Genomic DNA, 27,736 nt, shown 5'->3' on the forward strand with positions numbered 1-27,736 from the left:
ATACATAGAAAGGAGAAATCCAAAAGCCGTTATCAAGAAAATCACCAAATAGATACCAGCATCAGGCAGACCACGAGGAAGACCCAAAACCAGATGGGAGAACCGGATTGTTGAGGACTTTAAAAAGATGAGAGTTAGAGAATGGGTAACCATAAGCAAAAACAGGAACGAATGGAGAAAAATTGTAGAAGACACCAAGTCACCCAACCAATTGTAAAACCAAAATGTTAATGCGGACTGATTTCCCGGGACAAATGAATAGGAAGAGCCCAAAGAGGGCGGCAATTAATCCGTTAGGAGTGTAGATACCATGATGATAATATAAATAAACTTCAGTTGGTTCTTAAGTGAGACCACTCGTCTTTAGCTGTCAGCTATTGATTTCCCAAGAGTGGTTGCTATTGGAATATTTGACTGTCTATGGTTTTTATAAAGTTAGGGAAGTAGAATTTATTATTAAAATAAAAAGTAACAAGAAAATATTTTTGTCATTTTATTACTTCCAAATTAAATTTTCACAAGATCATTCCAAAAAATAATTTGCTTATATTCCTATCAGTCACGATCCATGTTCACTAGACTTCTTCTTCCTAATAGTAGAGGTTCCTGTAGGCCAATGGTGCATATCCGTTGTAGTAGTTGTAGTTGTAGGCATATGGCAGGTAGTTGTAGCCCAAGTTCGAGTACGCCAATGGTTGATACGATGCGCTGTATGTCAAGGGAAGACCTGCTGAATACAGAGTTAGTGGATCAGGTTTGGGGCTAGGGTTGGGGGCTGGCACTGCGAAAGCTGCGGCCAAGATGGCGAAGAAAGCAATCTGCAAGAAAAATAAAAAATTAATATCAGCATAAAATTAAAAATCAGCAATATTAAAATAACAAAATAAATCCATCAAATAAACAAAAAATAAATCCATCAATAAATACATCTGCTAGCTAAAATTTTAAAATGAAATTGATATATTGTAAAAATAAATGACATACTCCAAAACGTGCTGGCCAATATGAGTCTATATGTCTCTCACTTATTTCTAAATAAGTAACACAAGAGAATCTTGAAAAAGTTGGAGAAAGCAATAGATCAAAATATATGTGAATCAAGAAAATAGAACAAAAGTCAGTTAACTTATTCAGTTTCTTAATCAATGGCACTAAGAAACTTTTTATGAAACATATATCCGGATTAAAAAGCCTTGAGAACATTTTGTCAAACACCTATAGGAAAATGTTGTTTCACCATGTGTTGAAGAAACATCTATAGGAAAAATCGGGTTAGACCAACGCAACGAAAGGAAAGAAATCCTGTTTGATTTTCTTCTTCGGAATAACTTATTCCAAATGAACAGCTTCTTCCACAAAAAAAAAACACCAAAAAATGTGAACTTGGCGAGCCCGAATAGCAAAACCAAAATCGAAATAGACTATATAATTAGCAACAAAGGAGAAATCGTCAGATAGACGTGACTGCCCTAAACAAATTCTATAAGATAGTGATCATAAAATGGTATGCACGTAAGTTAAAATATATCCAGACAAGGAAAGACTTCCATTATTAAAAAAAAAATACAAACATTCCAGTGACGTGACGTCTAAATATACCAACAAGACATTCAGTCCAAATTAAAATCAAAGACAAGGACAACTTCTACTGAAGATATAAATATTCTCAATTAATGCATTACACACGCTATCCAAGAAAGCCAAAAGAAATATTGTCCAAAAATAAAAAGAAACTCAGCAGTAAACAAAATCCCTAATAAAACAGAAAATATATGAAAGAGAATAAAAACACAAAGAGGAAGCCCCCACAGGAAGAAGGCCCTTAGGATGCCCGCGAATGCGATGGAGAGACAATATATGGTCAGATTTAAGAACAATGGAAGCGAGTTGGAAGCGATGGAAGCATTGGAAGCGAAATAATTCGAGATGGAAGCGAATTGTGTAGTCAGCCAAGACCCACCCCGGATTGTAGTGCTAAAAGAAGAAAAAGAAGAATATAAACACAAGTAAAGAAGAAATAAGGAAGATCAATCAAGAAGTACACAATACGATTAGAAAAGAATTGAGAAAAAATAATAACGAAAAGATCCAACAAACCATACAGGCAAATAAAAGCTTGAAGGTATTTCAAAGAAAATTAAGAAATGGAAGACGCAAATAATCATATTAAAAACAAACAAGGTGAAATAGCCAACCGTACTGAGTTGTTAAAAACCGTAGAAGGTTTCTATAAAGAACTATACGGTCTCAATGTACAATGGAATAATGTTATAACAATTCTTCGACTTAAAAAAGGAGATAAAAATGACAGAAAACTACCAACCTATATGTACAAACTCTACACAAGAAATATAACAAGCTTTTTATAACTGCCCCAGAACGTGCTTTTAAAACTCTTTATTGAAGCACCACTGAGTTATGCTGATGACATAGGATTGATAGAGATGGAAATCAACACCATGTTAGAAGAACTGGAAAGAGCCTGCAGAGAAATCGGCTTAAAAATAAATACTTACCCCCAAAGCAAAATATATGACGTCCCTTGTTTCCAGTAGAATTTGACCACCACTTGGACACGAAATACACGAGGTATCAAGAAGAATATACTACATGGATGGGAAGCATAATGGAGCTCTTTAAAACATATTTAAAGGCTGCAACGTACTAGTCGAGGAAATGAAGCATTTTGGCTCGCAATTTTGTCGTCCAGCATGGATTTACTTGAAATTTTCACAGAAGGTAGGAAATAGTCCAAGGATCACTTTCTGCTGTACGTTAAAACCTTGGGGGTAGTTGCCACCTCATCTCGGGGGTGGGAATTTTTTATTACATTTTAACCATGTAAATCGATGTAAAAAGTGATTTTAAGAAAAAAATGTTTTTTACATTTTCTTCGTAAAACTAATATTTTTCGAGTTATTCGTGGTTGAAAGTAACAGTTTTTCGACGGAAAAGTCGACTTTTTTAGAGGGTTTTTTGAGAATAACTCGAAAAATATGCATTTAATAAAAAAACTGTAGATATCAAAATTGTATCGTTTAGTAACACAAACGAAACTGTTTTTCTATAATATTTTTACGACCAATACAAACCGAGATACGGCATGTTAAAAGTTAGCTTTTTTCGTCAAATGCATAATTTGAAATAATGAAAGCCAAATAACGGGAAAACTTTGCATTTTTCCAGGAAAAGTTACATGATGTTTTTTCAAGCATACAATAAGATCTTTAAAAAAAAATTATAAAAAGTTTATAAAAGGTTATATTTTAAAATAATAAAAAGTCTAGCATAAAAATTGAGCAACTTATGATCAAAAAAAAGTCGGTACCTGTTTTTCTCTACGAAAAAAACAATGAAAACAACTCCCTAAATACCCTTGTAACTAAAAATTGGTCTTCACCTTTCTGTAATTCCTTTTATTATAATTAACTATTTATTATAATTATCAATACACCCAAGAAGTTTGACCAATTAAAAAGACCTAATTTTAGAAAAATTGGAGTTTAAAAAAAATTGATTTTTTAAAATTTTGCATTTTTTTATCATTTTCTTCACAATATCTCCGAAAATACTGGAGATACGAAAAAAATGATAGACTAATAAATTGTAGCTTTCTTAATAGCTAAAATTTCCTTATCCATAGATTTTCATTACAGTGAACAGTTAGCGAGATATAGCTGTTTAAACATCTATTTACGAGCAAACATCCCCTTATTCGAGCCCTTTAAACACAACTCAATTAAAAATTAAGGAATCTTACGGAATTTAATTTACACAGACTTATTACTCTTCAAAAATCCTACAAAACTCTTATTGAAAAAACTTTTTATCGCCAAAAATGAAGGAGCTATGTTTATAAAACTATTTTTTTTTTTCGAAAAATTCGAATAGTCCTCTTATAGAGCATTTTCAATGTACCTATATAATACCACAGAGCCGGTTCGTATACTGGATGACTAAAAAACTATTTGTATGTGTATTTTTATATATTTGTAAATTCGTATTTTTGTGTAAATAAATGATTTTGTATTTCTTTAATTACTAATTTCTACTTTTTTTTCTTTATGGATCTATTAAATTGTCTACTTATAAAAATTCCAATGTTATTAAGGGTTGTTTTTAAGGGTTGAAATATTATTATATTATATCCTACAGCATAAAACAATCAATATTGAACCAGTCAAAACCAAATTGTACCTATATTAAAGTTTACAATGTTTTTATATAATTTTTGACAATAAGGGTAGTTTACACCCCTAAAAATAATCAACGCCCTTGAGCATGATATAGAATATGAAGTACAGGGTAAGATGATCCTAACCCCAAACTTTTATGTAAATTGATGCAAGCAGAAATTATTCCTTTAAGGATAAGTAAACTTTTCCATATATAGCTCCAACAAGGGTGGTTTTAAGGGTTGAAATATTGTGATATTATATCTTAAAGCACAAAACAATCATTATTTAACTAATAAGAAGCAAATGTTTAAAAAGTTTAAAATGTTATTTTATAATTTTTTACAATTAGGGGTGGTTTTCACCATTAAAAAACCAAAAGCGTACAACGGCTCAATATAGAAAATGAACTAGAGGGTGAAATGAGCCTAATACCAAATTTTTGTACAAATCTATGCTGGGCGAAAAAATTGCGAGGTTTTGCCATTTTTCCAGCTTCATTTCCTCGACTATACCCATTAATCTAAAGCGGAAAGTCTTCGACCAGTGTGTTTTGCAGTAATGACCTAAGCGGAAACACCGTCGCTAACACAGAACAATGCTTCAAAATTAAGAATAGCATAAAAAAGGACGGAGGGTTCAATGATAGGAGTAACGATAAATGACAAGATCACAAACGAAGATCCACGAAACAGAACCAGACTAACTGATGTTGTGGAGAGACTTGGCAGATTAAAATGAAGATAGGCTGGCCACGTGGCAAGGATGGTGGATGGAAGGTGAATGGAAGGTGAACAGGCAAATTAATCGAATAGAGACCAAGAACAGATAAATGAAACAGAGAAAGACCACCTACACGATGACAAGATGATTTGCGAAAGATGAAAAATTTCACAAGACCGTGTACTCTGGATACAAACAGGGTAGGCCTATGTCCTGCAGTGGACTTAGAAAGTGCTGATGATGGTGATGATGATAAGTAGAATATATATTTGCATTTGCAAGAATATCCAAAAACAAAATTTACAAACAAATCAAGAATATAAGCATTCTACTTAAGTAAGTGCAATGAAAATATAATATGGTAAAATACAGAAAATTGCATAATACACATACATACATACATAGTAGGTATTGTTTTATCCAAATGAGATAATTTTCTGAAATATAAAGGCAAAATCATACAATAGAAAGCTTTTTTGTTGCGTAATATCCACACGCCAGTATTTCACTCCATTTTAAAGTTTTCAAGAGCAACCCGTGTAGATGAATACGTCCAGTTTTGAGCATCAAATACGAGATGGGTCATTTGCGTCAATTATTTATTACATGATTATGTAACGATGGATACAGTGTGTCAGTATCATTTTCATCAGGAAGTGCAGGGAGATTTATTAGCTACACTTGAGCCTATTGTATACTGTTCCACTCATTACTGGTGTTGTGTAATCGACCACAATGCAAATTTAATGCAAGTCTGAAAGATTGAAATGACCTCAAATTTGGATAGGATGAATATTCTGAGGAAAAAAGAATTGTCCCACGAAACAAAAATTAAAATATATAATACGATTGTGATACCGACGATACTGTATACAAGCGAAAATTGGACTTTACAGAAAAAGCATAATAGTAGGATAAATGCAATTGAGATGAGACATTTACGTGCTATAGCCGGAAAGACCAAATGGGATAGAATAAGAAATGAGACAATAAGAGGGATAACTAAACAGGAACCAATAATGAATAAAATAATAAAGAGGCAATTAAACTGGTATGGACATCTGATGAGAATGAAACCTAGTAGACTAGCAAGGAAAATTCACGAAACAAGGAATATTACAAAAAAGAAAAAAGGCAGGCCGAAGAAAAAATGGATACAGCAAATAGTAGAAGCAGGAAAAATCAAACAGAAAACGCTAGAAGAAATGAAACTAATAGCACAGGACCGAAAAGAATGGAAGAGATGGGTGAATATGTAGCTAAATTAAACCCAAATCCGACACCTGAAAGGGTATAAGGAAGGGGAGAAAGAAAGAAAGAAATAATATCCTCCAATATGTCGATATGGAATAAGGAAAAAGAAGTACAAAGTAATAATTAATTGTTCTTATGCCGTAATCGTTAGGCCGCGTACAGACGAACTACTTTTTGAAGCAAAAAGTCGAGCGTTTGTGATTGTTTTTCGCTACTAGAAGTCGTCATTTAACAACAATGGAAAACGCATTTCGAATACAACAAACCGGCATATTAATGTTTCGTGAACCTTAAAAGCATTTGACAGGGTCAAATTAAAGGACGTTACCCAAGAGAGGTACCTCTACGAATAATTAAAACGATCGAAAACATCTACCAGAACAACACAATAAAAGTAAAAGTAAAAGATGAACTAACTGACCCAATTGAAGCTGGCAATGGGATAAGACAGGGGGATTCCTTGAGTCCTTTATAGTTCAACCTGATCACGGATGAAATAATAAAAAAAGTAAGAACTAAAAAAGTATGCCAAATGGGAGAAGAAAAACTTAAAATAATCTGCTATGAAGACGATGCAATACTAATCTCTTAAAGTGAAGATGATTTACAACGTATGCTGCACCAATTTAACATAACCGCCAGAAAATTTAACATGTTAATTTCCCCACAAAAGACAAAATGCATGGTTATAACAGCAAATCTAGTAAGATGTAAATTGGAGCTGGATGGTCAGATAATAGAAGTGATGAAGTTTAAACACCTAGGCATCTCACTATCTAGCTACGGAAGGCTCGAAACAGAAGTGGAAGATCAAGTGAAAAGAGCAAACAGAGCCTTAGGTTGCCTGAATGATATAATATGGAGAAATAAAAATATCAGAAAAGAAATGAAAGGCAGAATTTACAAAGCATTCATTAGACCAATAATGACATACGCGGCACAACAAACACGACCCAACACAGAGGACAAAAAGATTGCTCGACACAGTGGAGATGAAAGACCTTCAAAAATTCGATGGTAAAACTCTATGGGACAGAGCTAGAAGTATATACATACGACGGAGATGCTAGGTGGACAACATTAGTAACTGAGTAAGAAACAGAAAAATAGAATGGAATGACCTCAAAAGGAGAATGACAACAAATAGTGAAGTAAGGACGGCGAGAGACGGTTCCCCAATGAGGAAAACGATCATTGAGAAGACCACGAAAACGATGGAACGACAACTTACTAGAGGCACATAGAAAAAACAGACAGAGTCACGTCTAGACAAAAAGAAGAAGAAGAAGAAGAAGAAGAAGAAGAAGAAGAAGAAGAAAACGCATTTCCTGTTCACACGGGCATTTTCTTGACTGCACTACAACTTTTGTCGTCGACTGTCGCCCCTCCCTTCGGCTGACTTCTCAATAATTTTAGTGCTTCTTTTTTCACAAGAAGCCACTTCAAAACGCCGGTAGCGGCGACAAAAAGTACTTTTGCAATACTAATCTCTCAAAGATGCGATACTAATCTCTCAAAGTGAAGATGATTTACAACGTATGCTGCACCAATTTAACATAACCGCCAGAAAATTTAACATGTTAATTTCGCCAAAAAAGACAAAATGTATCGTTATAACAGCAGATCCAATAAGATGTAAACTGAACCTGGAAGGTCAGTAATAGAACAAGTGATGGAGTTTAAATACCTAGACATCACACTATTTAGCTACGGGAGGCTCATCGAAACAGAAGTCGAAGATCAAGTGAATAGAGCAAACAGTGCCGCAGGTTGCCTGAATGATACAATATGGAGACATAAAAATATCAGAAAAGAAGTGAAAGGCAGAATTTACAAAACAGTCATCATACCACCATACCACAGAGAGGACAAAATGATTGCTCGAAACAGCGGAGATGAAAACACTTCGAAAAATCGATGGTAAGACTCTATGGGACAGAGCTAGAAGTACAGATATACGACGGAGATGCAAGGCGGATAACATTAATAACTAGGTAATAAACAGAAGAATTAAATGGAATAACCACATAAGCCGAATGACAACAAATAGGGTAGTCAGTACAGCGAAAGAAGGTTCCCCAATAGGAAAACGATCAGTGGGAAGACCACGAAAACGATGGAACGATAACTTACTAGAGGCACATTGAAAAAACAGAGTCATGTCTATACAAAAAATACAAAAAGAAGAAGAAATTGGAAGTATATTGCTCAGGATTGATATCGATGGAAGGAGTTGGGAGAGGTATATGTCCAAAAGTGGACGATAGAATGCTAAGAAGAAGGATGGATTTAAGCTTAGAATAGGTAGAAAGAGCTGTTCAAGGAACAATACTTGGAAATCTCCAGGTCAGAAAAAATAAATAAAGAACTTGGACGGTTTGGTCTCGTAAAATTACTAGAAATGCCAAAAATTTTTTAGAAATATGCCTATATGGAGAGGATTTTGCAGAAGAATGAAGAAAGAAGACAATTTTAACTTGGTTTGGCTATCAAATATTCAAAAACACAAGTGATGACAAACCTCGTTCTGAGTGAGAACATCAACATAATTGGAACAAGTATAGAAGAAACATCAGCATACAAATATCTGGGGCACGAAATTCGTTTAAGTAGAGACAACGAGACCAATAAATTAATACGTAGAATAGGTTTGACTTAGGCGGCTTATGGAAATCTAAGAGACGTTTTCAAATTAGCTCTTCCCATGTGCTTAAAGATAGGCTTACCATAATTACGAAGAGCCAAACCGGGACGCAGAAGAGGAAGAGCCTCATTTTCGTTTTGCTTTTCGTTTAATTTGTGTTTTTCATGGATTTGATTTGGCACCCCATTTCTCAGGAGTACTACATATTATAATTTTGGAAGAAGCTTTTGCCAATAACACTTCATCAATGATTATTTGGGTTTTCGATTAAAGTTTTTTCATTTTATTTATACTTCCTGTTGCTTTTTCCATTTTACTCCAGTAAGCCAATTTTTCAAGCCGATCCACTCAAAATTTTCGGCTCCGTCGAAGCTCTTTTTCCACGATTCTAAATACGAAATCCAGCGCTCATAAAAAGCGTGAACGTCACTCATTAAGTTTTCGACATTTCTTAGTAAATTTCTCAATTTATTTAAGAGTTTTTTAGCTGCTTGAGGAAGAAATTTGTTTTCCATCCTGTTTTGAAGATTAGTTTTTAACTATGTTAACTCCATACCTACATCTGTTCAGCTAGTATTTTCCAAAGTGGCCCAATTTCTGTTGTGAGGTGTCGCAATGTTAGAGGTAAGTTTACTTCAGCAAGAAAATAAGATTTCAGGCCTTCGTATAGCTGCAGGATTCTTTCCACAGCTGGTAATAAAAACAGAAATCCCGTATTTCCACGTTTCGCTAATTTTTTGTACTCGATGTCAGCTGCATGTTGGATTGTATTACGAACGATGTGTGTGCTGCAACCAATGCCTTTTATGTTAACCTTCCTTGAGCCTGGAATAGACGAAATCGAGTAATTTTACAGATATGCTTTTCTCAGGTACTTAACAACTATGGGTGCCAATTTAACATCATGTCTGTATAATATATCTGTTAAAATGCTAAAAAATTGCATTCTTCTAGCTCGTTGTCTAATTCTTTCGTTGTGATCGTGATCTCTTTCCATCAGTATCACTGCGATCACTCCCGTGATAATCGTTTCGCACTTGGTATGCATAGACCCTAATTTGGGCTCACACAGCTTTGATATTAATTTAGAGCAATTGTTTTTAAAATTATATCGTGCATTGCTGCATGGAGTGCAAATAGCTTCTTTAGCAGCAATGGAAAGTTTCTTTTTTCGGGTTCGGCATTTTTGAAAAACGATGGTAGAAGAGCTTGGGGAGAGAGAATGGCACTTGCGCTGGTCTTGTGTTTCGAGCACTTTAGATGATCCTTGATCAATGGCCAGGGTGTCGGTGTTGTTCAAGTTTGACCGGGACGCTAATGCAAACCGGCCGGGATCTCAAACCGGGACGTATGGTAAGCCTAGCTTAAAGATAAAGGTCTTTGATCAATGTGTGCTGCCGGTTCTAACTTATGGTGCGAAAACCCTAACGCTCAACGTTCAACGACCTCAAACAAAATTTGAACAACACAGAGGGCAATGGAACGGTTCATGTTGATATAAACCCTAAGAGACCAAATAACCAACACAGAATTGCGCCCTAAGTCGGGAGTAACCAACGCAATTAAAAGAATATCGACCTTGAAATGGAACTGGACAGGGCATATCGCACGAACGAAGGAGGACGTCTTTTGAAGCAGAAGACGACCACCAACAAGAAGGACTGATGACCTGAAGTTGACATGCTAAAATTTGATGCAAGCGGCTCAGGACAGGAATTTGTGGGGTGAATTACGGGAGACCTACGTTCAGCAGTGGACAAATATAGGCTGAATGATGATTGGCTATGTTAATTGATTGCCAGAGGATAGACGGCTCCAAAAACTGTTAAAATGGATACCTACAGAACAAAGAGAAGAGCTAGACCACGACGAATTTGAAGAGATGAACTTAAAGAGACTATGATGGAAAGGAGGGAATGGTGTCTTGCATAAATAAAATCCGATATATATATACGTCTATATACCTATTATATTTTCTCTAATTCGTATTATACACAAATATTGCAAAAAAAGGTTACCCAACCAATTAGGAACGTCATTTGCAACACGTGCCAGCCACTAAGCAGGATTAGATATTCCGGTTTATACAAATTTCCCTTTCCAGTTATACAGACACGATTCTTAAAAAGTGGGTTGTTTGTAATGAGCTTTGTAACGCGTATAAACGTGGGCATCACAGCGTCAAAATATTATTGTCCGGTTTAACTGATTCCATAACGTTCCCGAAAAGTAGAATATCACTTTATCATTATGTATATGGCTGAATTTTATAGTCCGGCGGCTTTGTAAAGAAAATTCATAGATTGTTTTATAAAACACAATCAAAAATAAAACAATACAACAAACCGACATATTTATGTTTCAAGGATTTCAAGGAGGCCTCAAGAACGTTATCCATTTTTGTTATACTCAACAGAGGTATTCTAGGAATAATTAAAACGATCGAATGCATCTACCAAGACAAAACAATAAAAGTAAAAGTAGAAGATGATGTAACTAACCCAATTGAAGCTGGCAATCGGATAAGAGAGGGAAATTACTTGAGTCCTTTATTGTTCAACCTGATCATGGAAGTTAAAAAGGATACCAAATGAGAGAAAAACAACTTAATATAATCTGATATGCAGACGATGCAATACTAATCTCTCAAAGTGAAGATGATTTAAAACGTGTGCTGCACCAATATATAACCGCCAGAAAATTTAACATGTTAATTTCCCTAAAAAGGTAAAATGCATGGTTATAACAGCAAATCCAATAAGATGTAAATTAGAGCTGGAAGGTTAGATAAATAATAGAACAAGTGCTGGAACTTTAAAAATCTAGGCATCACACTATCTAGCTAGGGAAAGCTCGCAACAGAAGTGGAAGAATAAGTGAATAGAGCAAAGAGAGCAGCAGGTTGCCTGGATGACACAATATGGAGAAATAAACATACCATAAAAAGAAATGAAAGGCAGAATTTACAAAACAGTCATCAGACCAATAATGACATACACGGCAGAAACACGACCTGATACAGAGAGGACAAAAAGATTGCTCAAAATAGTGGAGATGAAAACCCTTCGAAAGTCGATGGTAAGACACTAGGGGACAGAGTTAGAAGTACAGATATACGACGGAGACGCAAGGTGGATAACATAAGAACTGGATAAGAAAGAGAAGAGTAAAATAAAATGACCACATAAGCCGAATGACAACATAAATAGAGTAGTAAGGACGGCGAAAGACGGTTGTCCAATAGGAAGACGATCAGTGGGAAGACCACGAAAACGATGAAACGACCACTTACTGGAGGCACATTGAAAAATCAGACAGAGTCATGTCTATACAAACAAAAGAAGAAGAAAACCAAGAAAAACAGTTAAAATAACGGAAATAATAACAGCAATGATCGCCAAAATAATAAAGAAGATAGTTGCATATCAGGCGTTTCCAAAAATAAAGAAAGCTACATAAGCAGTTGGATTTAGACCAAATGATATTTATAGTCCTGTCGCCAGGGGGGCTACAACGGCCTCCTGTATTCAGATGGACTTACCCAAGTTTTTATTATATATTTTGGCCCGTAGAACACGAATTTTTTGGGTAACAGTTGATCCGGATGTCGATAAGATTGTTATAAACAAAGAAGTTGAGGAATTACATAACAGCGATTTCTCGCAAAACAAAACATGTTTTTGTATTTTTTGGGCCATTCTAACCAATAAATGTTCCTACAAGTTTTTGCGTAGGATGCATAGTTTTCGAGATAAACGCGGTTGAACTTTCAAAAAATCGAAAAATTGCAATTTTTGAACCCGAATAACTTTTGATTAAAAAATAAAATAGCAATTCTGCTTACCGCATTTGAAAGTTCAAGTCAAATTCTATCGGTTTCGAATATATATATTGCTAAAAATTTATGTGTTTATTGCTAAAAAAAGCTATAAACACATAGTGTTTCCCGTGCCTAATACATGCGTTTACATGCATGCTACGTAGAAATAGCCTCGCTTGCACTTGTACCTACTCTACCTACTCGTTCGATTTTAAATGAGAAATCATTGAAAACATCACTCCAGCACTAGGTGTTTATACTTTTGTTTAACAATAAAATAATAAATTTTTAGCAATGCAAATAACTAAAACCGATATACTTTGACTTGAACTTTAAAATGCGGTAAGCAGAATTGCTATTTTATTTTTTAATCAAAAGTTATTCGGGTACAAAAATTGCAATTTTTCGATTTTTTGAAAGTTCCACCGCGTTTATCTCAAAAACTATGCATCCTACGAAAAAATTTGTAGGAACACTTTTTGGTTAGAATGCCCCAAAAAATACAAAAACATGTTTTCTTTTGCGAGAAATCGCTGTTATGTAATTCCTCAACTTCTTTGTTTATAACAATCTTATCGACATCCGGATCAACTGTTACCCAAAAAATTCGTATTCTACGGATCAAAATACATAAAAAATACTTGGGTAAGTCCATCTGAATACAGGAGGCCGTTGTACCCCCCCTGGCGACAGGACTATTTATGGGAAAAATATATGTGAAGTTGGAAGGGACATGGGAACGACGCTAGAGAGAATCCCCAAACAAGACATGCAAATAATCTGTAAAGACTTGGTCGCTAACAAAAACTCTAAATAGAACCAAATTGACCACGTAGTGAAAAATGCTGGATAAGGACCTAGTTTTCTGGATGTAAGAAGCCTTAGGAGTTTAGATGGAGATACAGACTTAGTGAGATCAACAATCAGGCTGAGAATATCATCACAGAAACTTAAATCAAACGAAGCATTAGAACAATGGAAATATGAATAATAGTAATATGAGGAAATTGAAAGTCATAATATCTTTTTAGCCTAAGGCCAGACAACGATAATTTACGGCACCGTAAGAGCAGTAAAATGAAGCGCGAAAATGGGTCTTTCGGTTAGAGTAGTGGATGGCCAGACGAGCTGTAAAATATCGCGCAGCAACATAGTGGTAGGGGAGCCCAAGCGGGGAATTTTGCAGTTACTCGAGCGCGTCAGATTATCATATGGGGAGAAACCTGGTACCCTGCAGATGTACCTCTACTATATATTGGCTCTTAACACATGGGCGTTCGTTAAGGGGGGCCCGAAAAAAAATCTCTCCTTAAAAATACTTGAAATTGTCAGATTAAGATAGGGTAAGTTAAGTACGTACAAAAGAGTGTATATTTAAAAAATCTGACGAATTCAGCGGGGCGTAAGGAAATGGGAGGGTCAAAATGACCCTCCCTGGGAGGGAATGATACCAAATATAACCCCCACGAAGAGGGGTGGGGGTAAATTTAAAATTATAAATACAAATCCCGCGATATTTTGCAAAATAAATATCAGATCGAAAAACTGCAAAATACACTTATTCAATATTTTTGAAAAATATATCGAATGGTACCAAACACGACCCTTCGCAAGGGGGGGGGGTGGTTACTTTAAAATCTTAGGAGCCCCAAATTTTTATTGCAGATTTGGATTCTTTACGTAAAAATAAGTAACTTTTATTCGAAACATTTTTTCGAATTATGGATAGATGGAGCTATAATCTAAAAAAAAACGATTGTTGGAAATGGAAAATTAAATTAAAAAATGGAAAGTTCCCACTAAAATGGAAAATTTTACTTAACTTTTTTTGGTTTTAGGACCTAATAATCAAAACCCAATAGGTCCCCAAAGCGCTCGATTGACTGCAAATTTAGCATACTTTCCAACCCCACTATAGCAACATTACATAGGATAGGACCAATTTTTCGCGCTTCATTTTACTGCTTTTACGGCACCGTAAATTATTGCTGGTCTGGCCTTAGCTTTAGAGTAAATGTAGATGATTTAGATCAAGAATACGGATAGATAACCAACTTACAGAATCGTTTGAAATACACAGTGGCCTAAAACCAGGAGGCGCAGTGTCACCTCTCGTCTTTAATATACTCCTGGAAAAGATGGTAAGAACAGCACACAAATATGACAGAAATACTGACAGTAATTGGACCAAAATTACTACTAGCTTATGTAGATGATATTGGCATTGTTGATGTCCGTCATCACTGTAAAGGAAACTCTTAACAAAATAGAGATAGACACACAAAAGTATTATAGTCAATAAAGGAAAAACTAAATACATGTGCATTAATAGACAAAAGACACGAGACAGAATAAGGCAAAATGTAAAGAGACCCATGTAACTTTTAAAGAGTAAAGCGTTTTAAATATCTCGGAGCGACATTCACTGCAGATAACGATATCACAGAAGAGATAGAAGGAAACATTGAGATAACAAACAGTTGTATGTATAGCTTCCATAACACCATTAAACCAAGAGCCTAACACAAACCTCAAAAATTAGGATATATTTATAAAACAGTGATTAGACCGGTGCTCATGTATCGGTGTGAGATAGGGACGCTAAAAAAGCAATGCAAAGAAAACTCAGATGTTTGAGAGAATAATCCTCAGAAGAATCTTCTATACGATCCGAATACTAACCAATACCGAATAAGAATCAATACCGAGGACAAATAGATATAGGATTGTAAATAGTTTACCTTATATTTTAAATTCCCCTGTATATCATTTTTCTTAATTATTAGTACGAGAACGGGATAAGAGTCTCACACATATGGACCTACGTTGGCACAGATGGGTGGAACTAATTGGGGATTACGACGGTAGAGGACTACTTTTAACTTTATATTCGCCACTGGGAACCAAATTTTATTACTAATAGGGATAGAAATTTATTGCAGTAGAATTTTAATAGTTTCGGATTTTAAGCAGAAAGAGGGGAAGACAGGAGACTGTTTTGGTTGTATAGGCAGTCGATTCTAACACCATAAACGCGACGGACCTGTTCTTAGGGATAATACTTAGACGGGTATTATATTGATTAGACGCAAATTATTCTATAAATACATTTCCCTTTTGTAAGAATAAGAACACGTAAGATTTTGGTCGCAAATTACACAAGCACATTTACATTTCGTTAATTTAATAGTAACAATAATTTAGTCATCTATTTTATTAATTAGAACTGTTAAACCTCAAACGGACTTTTATTACGATCGCCTTTAAGGAAAACCTACATAGATTACCTGACTACAGGTATCGTCAAAGAAAGCTTCCTAATAATATACTAACCGGGAGCTTACTCTGAGAGGAGATCACCATAGGAAAAGGCCCTTAAAAACTAGTATTTAGGAGAGAGAACAAATGGTCAGATTTAAGAACAATAGAGCTACAAGAGAAGAATAATATCATATAGGTTTGGATCCCGCCTATGAAAAAAAAGGTTGATTAATAGCAAGCTGAAAATTTGTTAATAGCTTAAGGGTGTCTAGTCGGATAAACTTTGATATATGGGAACACTGTAACAGGGGCAGTTTTAACTGTGGAACAGGTTAAAAATTTGGAACGGTCAGACCACGAAAACGGCACATTTATTTTGTCCGACAGAACAGACTTAAACTCTCCGAACAGAGATTAAAATCTTATGCAAAAATCAGACTGCTATTTATCACCTGTCATAATTCCTGTCATTTGACATATTCTACATGTTCCACTCATTAAAACGCCCATTTGGTGATAAATAGCGGTCTGATTTTTGCATGAGAGTTTAATCTCTGTTCGGAGAGTTTAAGTCTGTTCTGTCGGACAAAATACATGTGCTGTTTTCGTGGTCTGACCGTTCCAAATTTTTAACGTGTTCCACAATTAAAACTTCCCCTGTTCCAGTGTTCTCATATAACAAAGTTTGTCCGACTAGACATCCTTAAGCTACTAACAAATTTTCAGCTTGCTATTAATCAACTTTTTTTTCATACGCGGGATCCAGACCTAATATATTATTACCTCACATTTGTAAGGATCCTAATATAATTCCCAATGGATAAGAAACAATTCAATATAGAATCACTGTGGAACGATTCTAGAAGAGAAAGGTACCAAAGGAGGCTACCACAGAAGATACAGCTAAAACAAATAGACGACATCGAAGATATAAACGCGAGCTGGGAGAAAATTAAAAACAACATTGAAGAGGCAGCAACAGAAGCTCTAGGAAAACGCAAAGTCATAGTGAACAAAAGAAACAACAACAATACACCATGATTCAGAAAGAAATAAAAGAGAAATGTAAAGAGAAACCAGAGGCCTACATGAAGTATAAAACATCAAACACGACAGAATCCAGAGACACCTATAGAAGAATACGAAATGAAACAAAACAATTGGTAAGAAGAATAAAAAATGAACACTGGGAATAGTTTACAAAAAGGATGGAAAGCGACTTCTACGGAACACAAAAACAAATATAAAGATTCATAAGAAACCAACGGAAAGAAATGGCAAAATTGAAGGAATACAATAACATACCACCAAAAGTATGGGAAAGATACTTGACGGAACTGTTTAAAGAAAGGAAAATAATAATCAAAACAATAACCTTCCTGAATTAAGGCACGAAATAGAAATCAGTTTTCAGGAAGTAGAAAAAGCCATAAATTCACTCAAAAAGAGAAAGTCACAAGGACCACACGGAATAACCAACCAGCTTCTAAAATACGGAGGAGAAAGTATAACCCTAGAGATGACAAAACTTATACAAAAACTAATATTGCACTGCAAGATACCAGACACATGGAGAAACAGCATAATGATACCAATGTTCAAGAAAGAAGACAAAGAAGACCCCAACAATTATAGAGGTATAATTATACTGAACAGCGCACGTAAGCTAACCACAAAAGTCCTAACCAACAAAATCAATAAACTAACAACTTTATCAGATGAACAACAAGGATTTAGATCCGGAAGATCCTGCGTAGATGCCGTATTTGTACTGAGACAAATCAAAGAAAAGGCCATTGAGTACAATAAATAAGCATATCTATGTTTTATAGACCTGACAAAGGCTTTCAATCGCATCCAACTCGAAGACGTCTTACATTTACTGTATAGAAGAAACATACCAATCAATATTATACAAACCATCGAAGACATCCATTTTCATAATCAAATACAGGCAAAGATAAATGGAAAACTAACGCAGTTTACACCAGTATAAAGCGGAGTCAGACAAGGTGACTCACTAAGCCCACTGCTCTTTAATATAATAATGGACAAAATAATAGAAGCAGTATGTAAAGGTCATGGTTACAGAATGGGGAACAAAGAAATCCAAATATTATGTTATGCAGACGACGCCACAATAATCGCCAAGACAGAAGACGATCTCCAAAGATTAACTAACACACATCTTCAATACAACAGCCAAGAAATACAATATGATAATATCATCAGAAAAAAACAAATGTATGACAACATCTAAATACCCACTACGATGTAAAATAATAAAGCAGGAAGCAAGGTTTAGATATCTGGGAATAGATAGACAGTTACGGAGATGTTGAAGAGGAAGTACGACAACAAAACTTAAAAGCAAGTAAAGCGGAGGGATCCATTAATGACACAATCTGGAAGAACAAACACCTAAGACAAGAAACAAAAGCAAGAATTTATAAAGCAGCAATTAGACCTATATTGACATACACGGCGGAGACAAGACCTGACACATCTAAAACGAGACGACTACTAGAAACAACAGAGATGAAAATACTCAGACGAATATCAGGGAAAAGTCTGTTGGATAGGGAGAGAAGCGAAAACATAAGAAGACCATGCAATGTAGAAGGCATAAATAGATGGGTGACAAAACGGAAACAGGAGTGGAACGAACACATTAGTAGAATGGCAGAGGATAGGATAGTACGAGTAGCACGAGATAAGTCACCAAATGGACGAAGAAGTATTGGCAGACCAAGAAAAAGGTGGTGCGATAACTTAAACAATTTAGGAGGCTAATATTGAAGAAGAAACAGGCTTTAAAGCCTACATACAAGAAGGAAGAAGAAGAAGAAGATAAGAAACAAAATTCACCAACAAAGGCTATTATTATATAAAATATTTTTTTTAAACAAAAGGAAACAAACACAATATGTGGACATCATCTAAGCCAACTAATGACGGCCACTTTTGTATAAGAATAATCTTATAACTGTGTCACGACAAATATAAGAAATAACTTAAATTGCATCTTTCGAATTACTTGAAATTGTGATTTTGAAAGAAGAGAAAAGTGATGACGTTTGTGTTGACCGTAGCTCAAATTATACGTTTATTAAAATTTATTCATAGTTCTACGTATTTTCTCTAGTATATTGTGTACAATTTAGATATTATATCCGTGGCGTTATAAGTAGGAAAATTCTTATTCAACGCGACAATTTAGCTGCTGAACTAACATATATTTTGGAGGAAATCTTTATTTATTTTCACCTATATATATTTTTCTTTGTTGCTCATCTGAGGAGAGCACGTGTTATTTTTCGCTTCGTGCCAGATATTATTATAAAACTTATTGGAATCCATCAATAGATTTATTTTCTGACAAAGCGAGCCAAGGTTAGCTGCGATTGTTGAAGATGCGACAAAACGGTTTTTAATTGGACATTAGCTCTACACAACTTTTTTTATGTGGACCTGAGAAAATTTTCATATTATGGTATTGTATCTGACGATTTAGATTCAAAATTAAAAGAACCATTTTATACCATTAATAAAGAAATATTAGAAATTATTGCAGGCAGCAAACATTAAGAGAACAGGTCTGATATCCCATTAACAACACCAGTACTCATGAAACTCGAAGAGAGGGCATCAACAAAAGGATTGTATCTAAATGGAGCAAAAACAACAGCAAAAGGAACACAATATAAATTCGAAGAAGTTGAAAGATTTGAGTAATTAGAAAGTGTTTTCACAAGAGAATCTAACTGTAAAGAAGAAATACAGAAAAGAATTATGATGGGCAACCGCGCTATACATAGGTCTGCTATGTATATTATGCTCTCAATGGATGTAACAGATAATATAGTTACATGGTGGATTCACCATGTAACAGATAATATAGAAAGCTTTAAAGAAAAATAAAGCATGATACATAAGTTTTTAGACACGGAAAAAGCATTCGATTCAATGATAAGAACACAAAAAATGCAATCGCAACCATTTGAAACAATACAAGGAGTTAGAAAAGGTACATAGCAAAAGAACCTTGAACTCAAAAATAATAATTTGGGAATATAGAAAGAAGTACTCATTGAAAACGGAATGAGGATAAATATTATCAAAGCAATAGTTATGTAGATAGGAGAAACAAGAGAAAAAAAAAGAAATAATAGCAGAGTAGAGAAAACGCTGCAACTGTGCATACAATGAACACAAAATTTATATGCAGAAAATAAATAACACGGAATAAAAAGTGAAAGTTTTCAAAGCAGTGTCTAGGCCTGTTATGACTTTTGGCAGTAAATGACGGGTGCTAACGGATTGGCAAAAGAACAACATACAGGTTATAGAGAGAAAGTTTTTAAGAAAAGTTAAGGGTGCTGCCAAAATGTATAGGAAAAAGACACATAACATATTAGGAACGAACTGAGAATACAATCCATATTGGGGTTTACAGAACAGAGGCAGCTGAGTTGGTGAGGTCATTTATACCGGATGAAAGATACCATAACAGTGAGAAGAGTGTGGAAAGCAAATATATTAAAAAACAAAAAAGAGCGAGACCAATACAGATATGGGAAATGATGGGAAAGATATTAGAGAGACGAGAAGTGACATGGACAGACCCAGAGATGTTGACACGAAACAGCAAATACTGTATACCTATATAGAAAAGAGTACATAATATACACAAAATTTATAAAAAATAACTACGCCCATGGCACAGCTTCAGTGACATACTATACAGGCACCAAAAGCACAAAAATAGATGAAGGAATAAGACAAGGAGATACTTTATTGCTAAAAGTATTTACAGTCACTTTTATTGCTAGTTAAGGAATCAGAGAATATGTTAATTAATAACAGGGACCCACACCAAAAACGTAGCATTAAGCTTGACGGCACAAACAATAAAATAATGAACAAATATATTTACTAAGAAATTTACAAGACATCTCAGCAAAGGTAATAATAAAAGATTAAAAATCCAGAGATGATTAGGCGAATTACCAAAATGAAAGACGTTAGTACAACAGTATATAATAAAAATACATGGAGATGAGCTAGACATGTAGCAAGGATCGACTAGATGAGTTAAAAAACGTCACAGAAGAAGCCGTGGACATAAAAAAAGAAAATGAAGCGGATCACGACTAAACGGAACGATGTTATCAGGAATATAGCAGACAAAAAATTGAGGAATACGGATCAAAAAACACGTGGAAACAAACGGTACGTCTAAAGATGGATAAATTAGATATCAAATTAAAACTTAACACGAATATAGCTTCACAATAATATAGTATAAATAAACGTAGAGATGAAATGGACATGTAGAAAGTATGGAGTAGATGTGCTAAGAAAACATCACAGAAGTAGCGGACATACAAAAGAATAAAACCTATCAATGACCAAATGGTACTATGTTATCAGGGATATATCTAACAAAAAATTTACGAATACGGAACAAAAAAACACATGGTAACAAATGGATAAAGTATATGTCTAAAGATGGACAAATTAAAAATAAAACAAAATTTTACACGAAAATAGCTTCAGACAAATAAATTATACTGCCATATTGGAAAATAGACGAATAGTTCTAATTCATATATAATTACTCACCAATTTGAACATGTTGACGGTAGCAACGTTAGTTAAGACTTGTCAAAAGAAGACAACTTCAGAACTGATGCCTGTTCCTTGTGAAAATACCCTTTATATATCTCGTAGGTCTCTTTGTCTTGCATGCTTGATTACCTTAATAAAAAAGTTGATTTTAAAAATGAAGTTAAGTCGAAAGAAAAGAAAAATAAAGTTCAATGCTATACGAGATGCATTGCGATTCACTTTAGTTGCATTCTGGTCAATCTGGTCGGGGATTATTTAAAAAAATGTGGTAATTGTAGACGGCTGAAGAAAAACGAGTTTCATGTGTGGGTACTTTGTTGATACATATAATATGTAATAATCAGTGTATATGTATATAAAATACAATATCCTATTATTAAATTGGACATAGAAAAGTTGTTAGGCTTGGCCTATAGGCTATTGATTATGTCCAAAAAAAGGGGAAAAAGGAAATTCAAGGGGATTTACACTGCTCCAATAAATTAACAAACCATCTTAAAATTGGAATATTTTTGATGGCTCGAATTTCCTAAATCTGTTGTACGATTTGGGTGATTTTTTATGTTATTGCCTTATTCTTTAAGAATATTGCTGTAATAATGTTGTTGCTAGACAGGTAAATGTCATTGTATACAGGATGCAACAATCATACTATGTTTTTTTTTAAGGTAAAATAATGAAATTGTTTGTGTAATAATGAATAAAATATTGAAATTTCATCAGGGTCAGAAATTTTTCGTTTATTATAAATTAATAAATGAAAATAGATCCTGTCCTTGTGGGATCGGTAATCACCGGAGGGATCGCAGACGTTCGGATACAATTAGCGCCTCTTTGCAAAGATAATGACGTCGACATTGCAAAGTAACAAGACACTTACTGAACACACACACTACACATGACACTAGGTACCTAACTGCAAAAATTCACCGTACCTACCATGCCGATGGCCATTAGTTGTCGAGGCATTAGCTAAATAAAAAAAATATTGAAATTAAAACAAAATTGTAGCATTAGGCTTTCTTAATATTTTGTTTATTGATTAATTCGCTTAAGTTCTATAATAAAGGAGATGTGTACTTTTATATTATAAATGAGGTTTGCTATTTGGTCTTGATCAATATCATTCCAAATCTTGAGAGCTACTGTTTCTATCTCTTGTATGGTTCTAGGAGGTGGCAAACGCTGTCGTAGTCTTCTGCCAATTATGTCCCACAAATGTTCTATCGGGTTAAGATCTGGACTATGCGGTGGCCAATTCAAAGTCCGAAGATTTACCTGTTGTAGATATTCGGTTATAGTTCCAATAGTTCGTGCAAAGTGAGGTCTTGCGTAAAATATAAGGAGCCAATAGTATGGTAGCTAAGTTCTTCGCTATGTAAGGTCACTGCTTGAACACACTCATCGCGAGTCAAATCATCTGAGATCTCATCTAAAACGAACGGTTACATAGTTACGGAGGTAGCGTAGTATAATTGGTCCAAAAAAACGCCTAACCCCGTCATTCAAAATAAAAATTTTCCTTCAACACCAAATTGGTCTATATGGTCCACATATTGTTCAATAAAAAGTTATACCATTTTGAGCGTTGGGTTTGGGTAGGAGGTGTAGGAGGAGTTTTTTACGTTTTTCGTCAATATTTCGAAAACTGTGCGGTATGGTGGTAAGCGGAGATTGCACTATCCTGGATGATGGGGTTGACTATCAGGAATACACTATGTACTCATAACTACTTTATTTGATTGAAGTAATACCATATAAATGTATTCAGTTGATAGGTGACATTATTCTGCTCTAACGGCAGCAATTTCCCAAGCCTAACTAACTAATTCGACTGACCCACTAATCACTCAAATCTGATCGTGTTCCCATATTTATCAAATACTTCGTTTTGTAAATATGTTTGAATATATTTTCGTTAGTGTGTCAAAATGAATAATCGACCTTTTTCATCTAAGCAAAACGTGGACTTTAGCTAAGGTGTTCTACTTTGCAATTATTATAACAAATATGCGTGATGTAAGTGATGTTTATTGTTTTATAAATAAATATCTAACGAATACTTTCATTAATTTAAGGATTTTTAGAAAATCTTAATAATGAGATAATTCCCATTAGAAAAGAAAATTTTCTGAGCCATGTACCGTGCTTCCTTTTTCCTCCCCGAAGAGAAGAAAATTTTCTTACTATCATCATCAACTGATTACGTGATATGTATAGATTTATACAAATTTTTACAAAAAAAAGTATATAAACAAAATTCACAAATATATACAATTTATTTCACTAATAATTATCAAACATTGTCTATTCTTACTTATTTCTTTCCTTATGATTCGCGAAAATCTATACTCAGGAATTGTATTTTATACTTTACTTTGATTTCAGAGGTTTAAAAAAAATTACAACTCCTACATTTGAACTTACTTGTTAATTCTACTTCTTTACTAGACCTTTAAGACAAATATTTTGATGTTCTCAAATTTTACATATTCTTCTATTAGAAATTATCTCTTTTTCTCTCCTTCTTCTTCTTCTTCTTGTCTGGTACTTCACAATAATTACATATTTCTTCATTTTCTTTATACTTAGTACTTTCTTCATAGTGTACTAATAAACATAATTCTTCTTCTTCTTATTATTCATATTTCTTCATTACATCAATTACTTCATATTTCATATATCTTCCTTCCTATATTCGTATTATTTTCATAATTCTTCATTTATATATATCATTTACTTCATAAATTCTTCATTTTCTAACCCTTACCCACTCGATGGGTAGTTTTTCGCAACTTTATACCCTTGAATTTGCTTCCGGTCCTTTTGCACGTCCTTAGTCGTGAGAAGGTTAGTTCCAAAAAGACAAAATGGATAGTTGTGCGCTTACAAAAAAAACTTCTACATCTTGCATCCCTAAATTCCTGTTTGATCTGATATACTCAGTCTAGGTGAGATCCAGTTAGTTCCAAAACACGAAATGGGTATGCTAATATCTTCTAATTTTCATTTTGTACCTTTTCCTTGACAAGAGTTGGTATTTATTGTCTAAATTGTCTTTAATTTTACTTTATGATAAAATATTTATACTAAAATTCGACCGATATTTAAAAAGTTGAAATAAAAAAAGTCGGTATCAAAAAAAAATTTAGCATTCAATTATGAAAAAAAAATCGAAAGAAAGTGTTAATAAAAATAGACCATATTCTGTTAAAAATATATGAAAATCTCCTACTAATGAAAATCTCCTGAAATATCATGAAAATCTCCTATAAACATAAGGAAAATTTCAGCTTGCAATTGCTGAGTACCTAATTAGTCCAGAAAGCCACTGCGCATCCGCTAGGAAAAATATTCTAATTCGGATTTTTTGCACAATCTTACTCAAAAAGGACTCCTTTTAACAAATTTGCATGTTGCCAGGACCAAAAGGTGGTCAAAAATTTTTTAAACGTTTTTTTTTTGTTTTTTCCTAAAATTACTTTTTTTGCATGGAAAAAAGTTTTTTTAGGTTTTTTGGATCATTCCAAACAGAAAAGATCTTTAGTGACTTTTCTCTAAAAATGATAGTTTTTGACATATAAGCGATTAAAAATTGAAAAATTGCAAAATCGGCCATTTTTAACCCTCAAAAACTATGTGAAAAACTGAAAATTTGAATGTTGCCAAGGTAGGTAGATATTCTTTAAACATCGATTGATGAAATCCCGAGGAGTTTTTTGCTATACAATATTCAAAACTCCTTTGTTTTTTAATTGCTAATCAAGCGTGCGCGACACTATTTTCCACCGACAGTATGGTGCAAATGAAAGGAATAAATTCGTTATTTCGTAAACCGGCGACTTTAAGGAAAAATCCTGAAACAGGTCGATTTTTATTTTTAAGTTATGATATTGTGGCTATTATATGGTATACTAGTGACGTCATCCATCTGGACGTAATGACGTAATCGATGATTTTTTTAAATAAGAATAGGGGTCGTGTGCTAGCTCATTTGAAAGGTTCGTCAATTCTCTATTCAGTAATATAAACATTTACATAATTGTTTATACAGGGTGTCCAAAACATTTTTATTAAATTAAATTATTTGACAAAAAAAGAAGTAGAAGGAAACCCTGTATGAATAATTATGTAAATGTTTACATTACTGAGTAGAGAATTGAAGAACCTTTCAAATGAGCTACCACACGACCCCTATTCTCATTTAAAAAAATCATCGATTTCGTCATCACGCCCAGACGGATGACGTCACTAGTATACCATATATGCTACAATATCATAACCTAAAAATAAAAATCGACCTGTTTCGGGATTTTTCCTTAAAGTCGCCGGTTTACGAATAACGAATTTATTCCTTTCATTTGCACCATACTGTCGGTGGAAGATAGTGTCGCGCACGCTTGATTAGCAATTAAAAAACAAAGGAGTTTTGAATATTGTATTGCAAAAAAATCTTCGGAATTTCATCAATCGATGTTTAAAGAATATTTATCTACCTTGGCAACATTCAAATTTTCAGTTTTTCACATAGGTTTTGAGGGTTAAAAATGGCTGATTTCGCAATTTTTTAATTTTTAATCGCTTATATGTCAAAAACTATCATTTTTAGAGAAAAGTCACTAAAGATCTTTTCTGTTTGGAATGATCCAAAAAACCTAAAAAAAACTTTTTTCCATGCAAAAAAAGTAATTTTAGGAAAAAACAAAAAACGTTTAAAAAATGTTTGACCACCTTTTGGTCCTGGCAACATGCAAATTTGTTAAAAGGAGTCTTTTTTGAGTAAGATTGTGTAAAAAATCCGAATTAGAATATTTTTCCTAGCGGATGCGCAGTGGCTTTCTGGACTAAATTAATATTAAGTCTGGACGTCCATTAAAATATTTACATAAAAAGTACTAATTAGAAAAAAGCTAAATAGTTAATCTAAATTTTTGTTACTAGTTAAATGGAAGTTCAGTTTCTTCACGCGAATAGTCACTTTTACGTCACAAAAATAATCTCTATTTCTTTAATTGAAATACAGTCTTACATGACCTCATTCAAATAAAATAAGTATATCTATATTATATAAATTTAAAGTTATTTTATATATTATACTAATAATTATGTTGCTTGAAGCCATACAAAGTATTCCTCTTAAATAGTAATTTTTACTGTAGGTACTGTAACTTTTTGTACTGTAGGTACAAAATTCTCTTCAATTCTATTTTTCCATATCTTTTGACATTAATCTTCTTCAAATTATCCTTAATACTTGTCTTTCTTCTAAGATAACTTTTAAGTCTTAATTTTCAATTTTCTTTTGTCTTTTTCCTCAAATGGTGTTTTCTTTTCCTTTAATATAACTCCGTTACTTAAATATATTTATATAACTTGTTTTGTTTTTATTTTTCTTCTTATATTAGTTCATCATCATTTCTTAACTGACTTTCTTTTCTTCACAAAATCATTGTATAAAAATAATTCACTCTCTCACGAGGAAATTCGTTCACTCAATAAAAATGCCATATGCCATTATGGTAGTAGTTGCGGGCTCTCTCACGAGGACGAATTTTATTAGTCCTATGTACGTAATTTTATTTCTTTTCCATAGTCATTTTTAATTTTCGTTTTTAGGATATGTTTCTTTGTCTTGTCATATTTATCGTTGCATTTACGTGCATTTCTCAACAAAAATTTCCATTGATTGAGACATTTCCAATATAAGTCGTTTATGCTGGATTTTCCAATTTCTCCAACATCTTAAAATACATTCTTTTGTCTTTCCTTATAAACATAATATATTGTTCGAATACTAATATCTTATATTTTTCAGGCTAATTTTATTTACCATAATAACTTTCTTCGTAAAAATTTGTCGCTTTAGAGAATTCCTATCCTGGCAGGATCGCCATATGGTGGTAAGCGGAGATTGCACTATCCTGGATGATGGGGTTGACTATCAGGAATACATTATGTACTCATAACTACTTTATTTGATTGAAGTAATACCATATAAATGTATTCAGTTGATAGGTGACATTATTCTGCTCTAACGGCAGCAACCTCCCAAGCCTAACTAACTAATTCGACTGACCCACTAATCACTCAAATCTGATCGTGTTCCCATATTTATCAAATACTTCGTTTTGTAAATATGTTTGTATATATTCTCGTTAGTGTGTCAAAATGAATAAATCGACCTTGTTGATCTAAGCAAAACGTGAACTTTAGCTAAGGTGTTCTACT

The 27,736-nt window shown here is 33.9% G+C and overlaps 1 protein-coding gene across 2 annotated transcripts in view; it reads right to left on the bottom strand.

The window, feature by feature from the left end:
• Positions 1-480: 480 nt before the first annotated feature.
• Positions 481-27,736, bottom strand: part of LOC114332374 (neuropeptide-like 4) — a 68,196-nt gene continuing 40,940 nt past the window's right edge. Inside the window, exons 2-3 of one of the 2 annotated variants that reach the window (XM_050650919.1) lie at positions 21,503-21,637; positions 481-818 (exon numbers count right to left, since the gene is read on the bottom strand). In XM_050650919.1, coding sequence (XP_050506876.1) covers positions 591-818; positions 21,503-21,514 — 240 coding nt within the window. In that variant the 5' untranslated portion in view covers positions 21,515-21,637 and the 3' untranslated portion in view covers positions 481-590. Of the gene's footprint in view, positions 819-21,502; positions 21,744-27,736 lie in introns of those variants that run through there. The other variant, XM_028282159.2, reaches the window with a different exon arrangement.

Source organism: Diabrotica virgifera, chromosome 5 (genome assembly GCF_917563875.1).
Source record: "Diabrotica virgifera virgifera chromosome 5, PGI_DIABVI_V3a".
In the NCBI taxonomy this organism is placed as follows: domain Eukaryota; kingdom Metazoa; phylum Arthropoda; class Insecta; order Coleoptera; family Chrysomelidae; genus Diabrotica; species Diabrotica virgifera.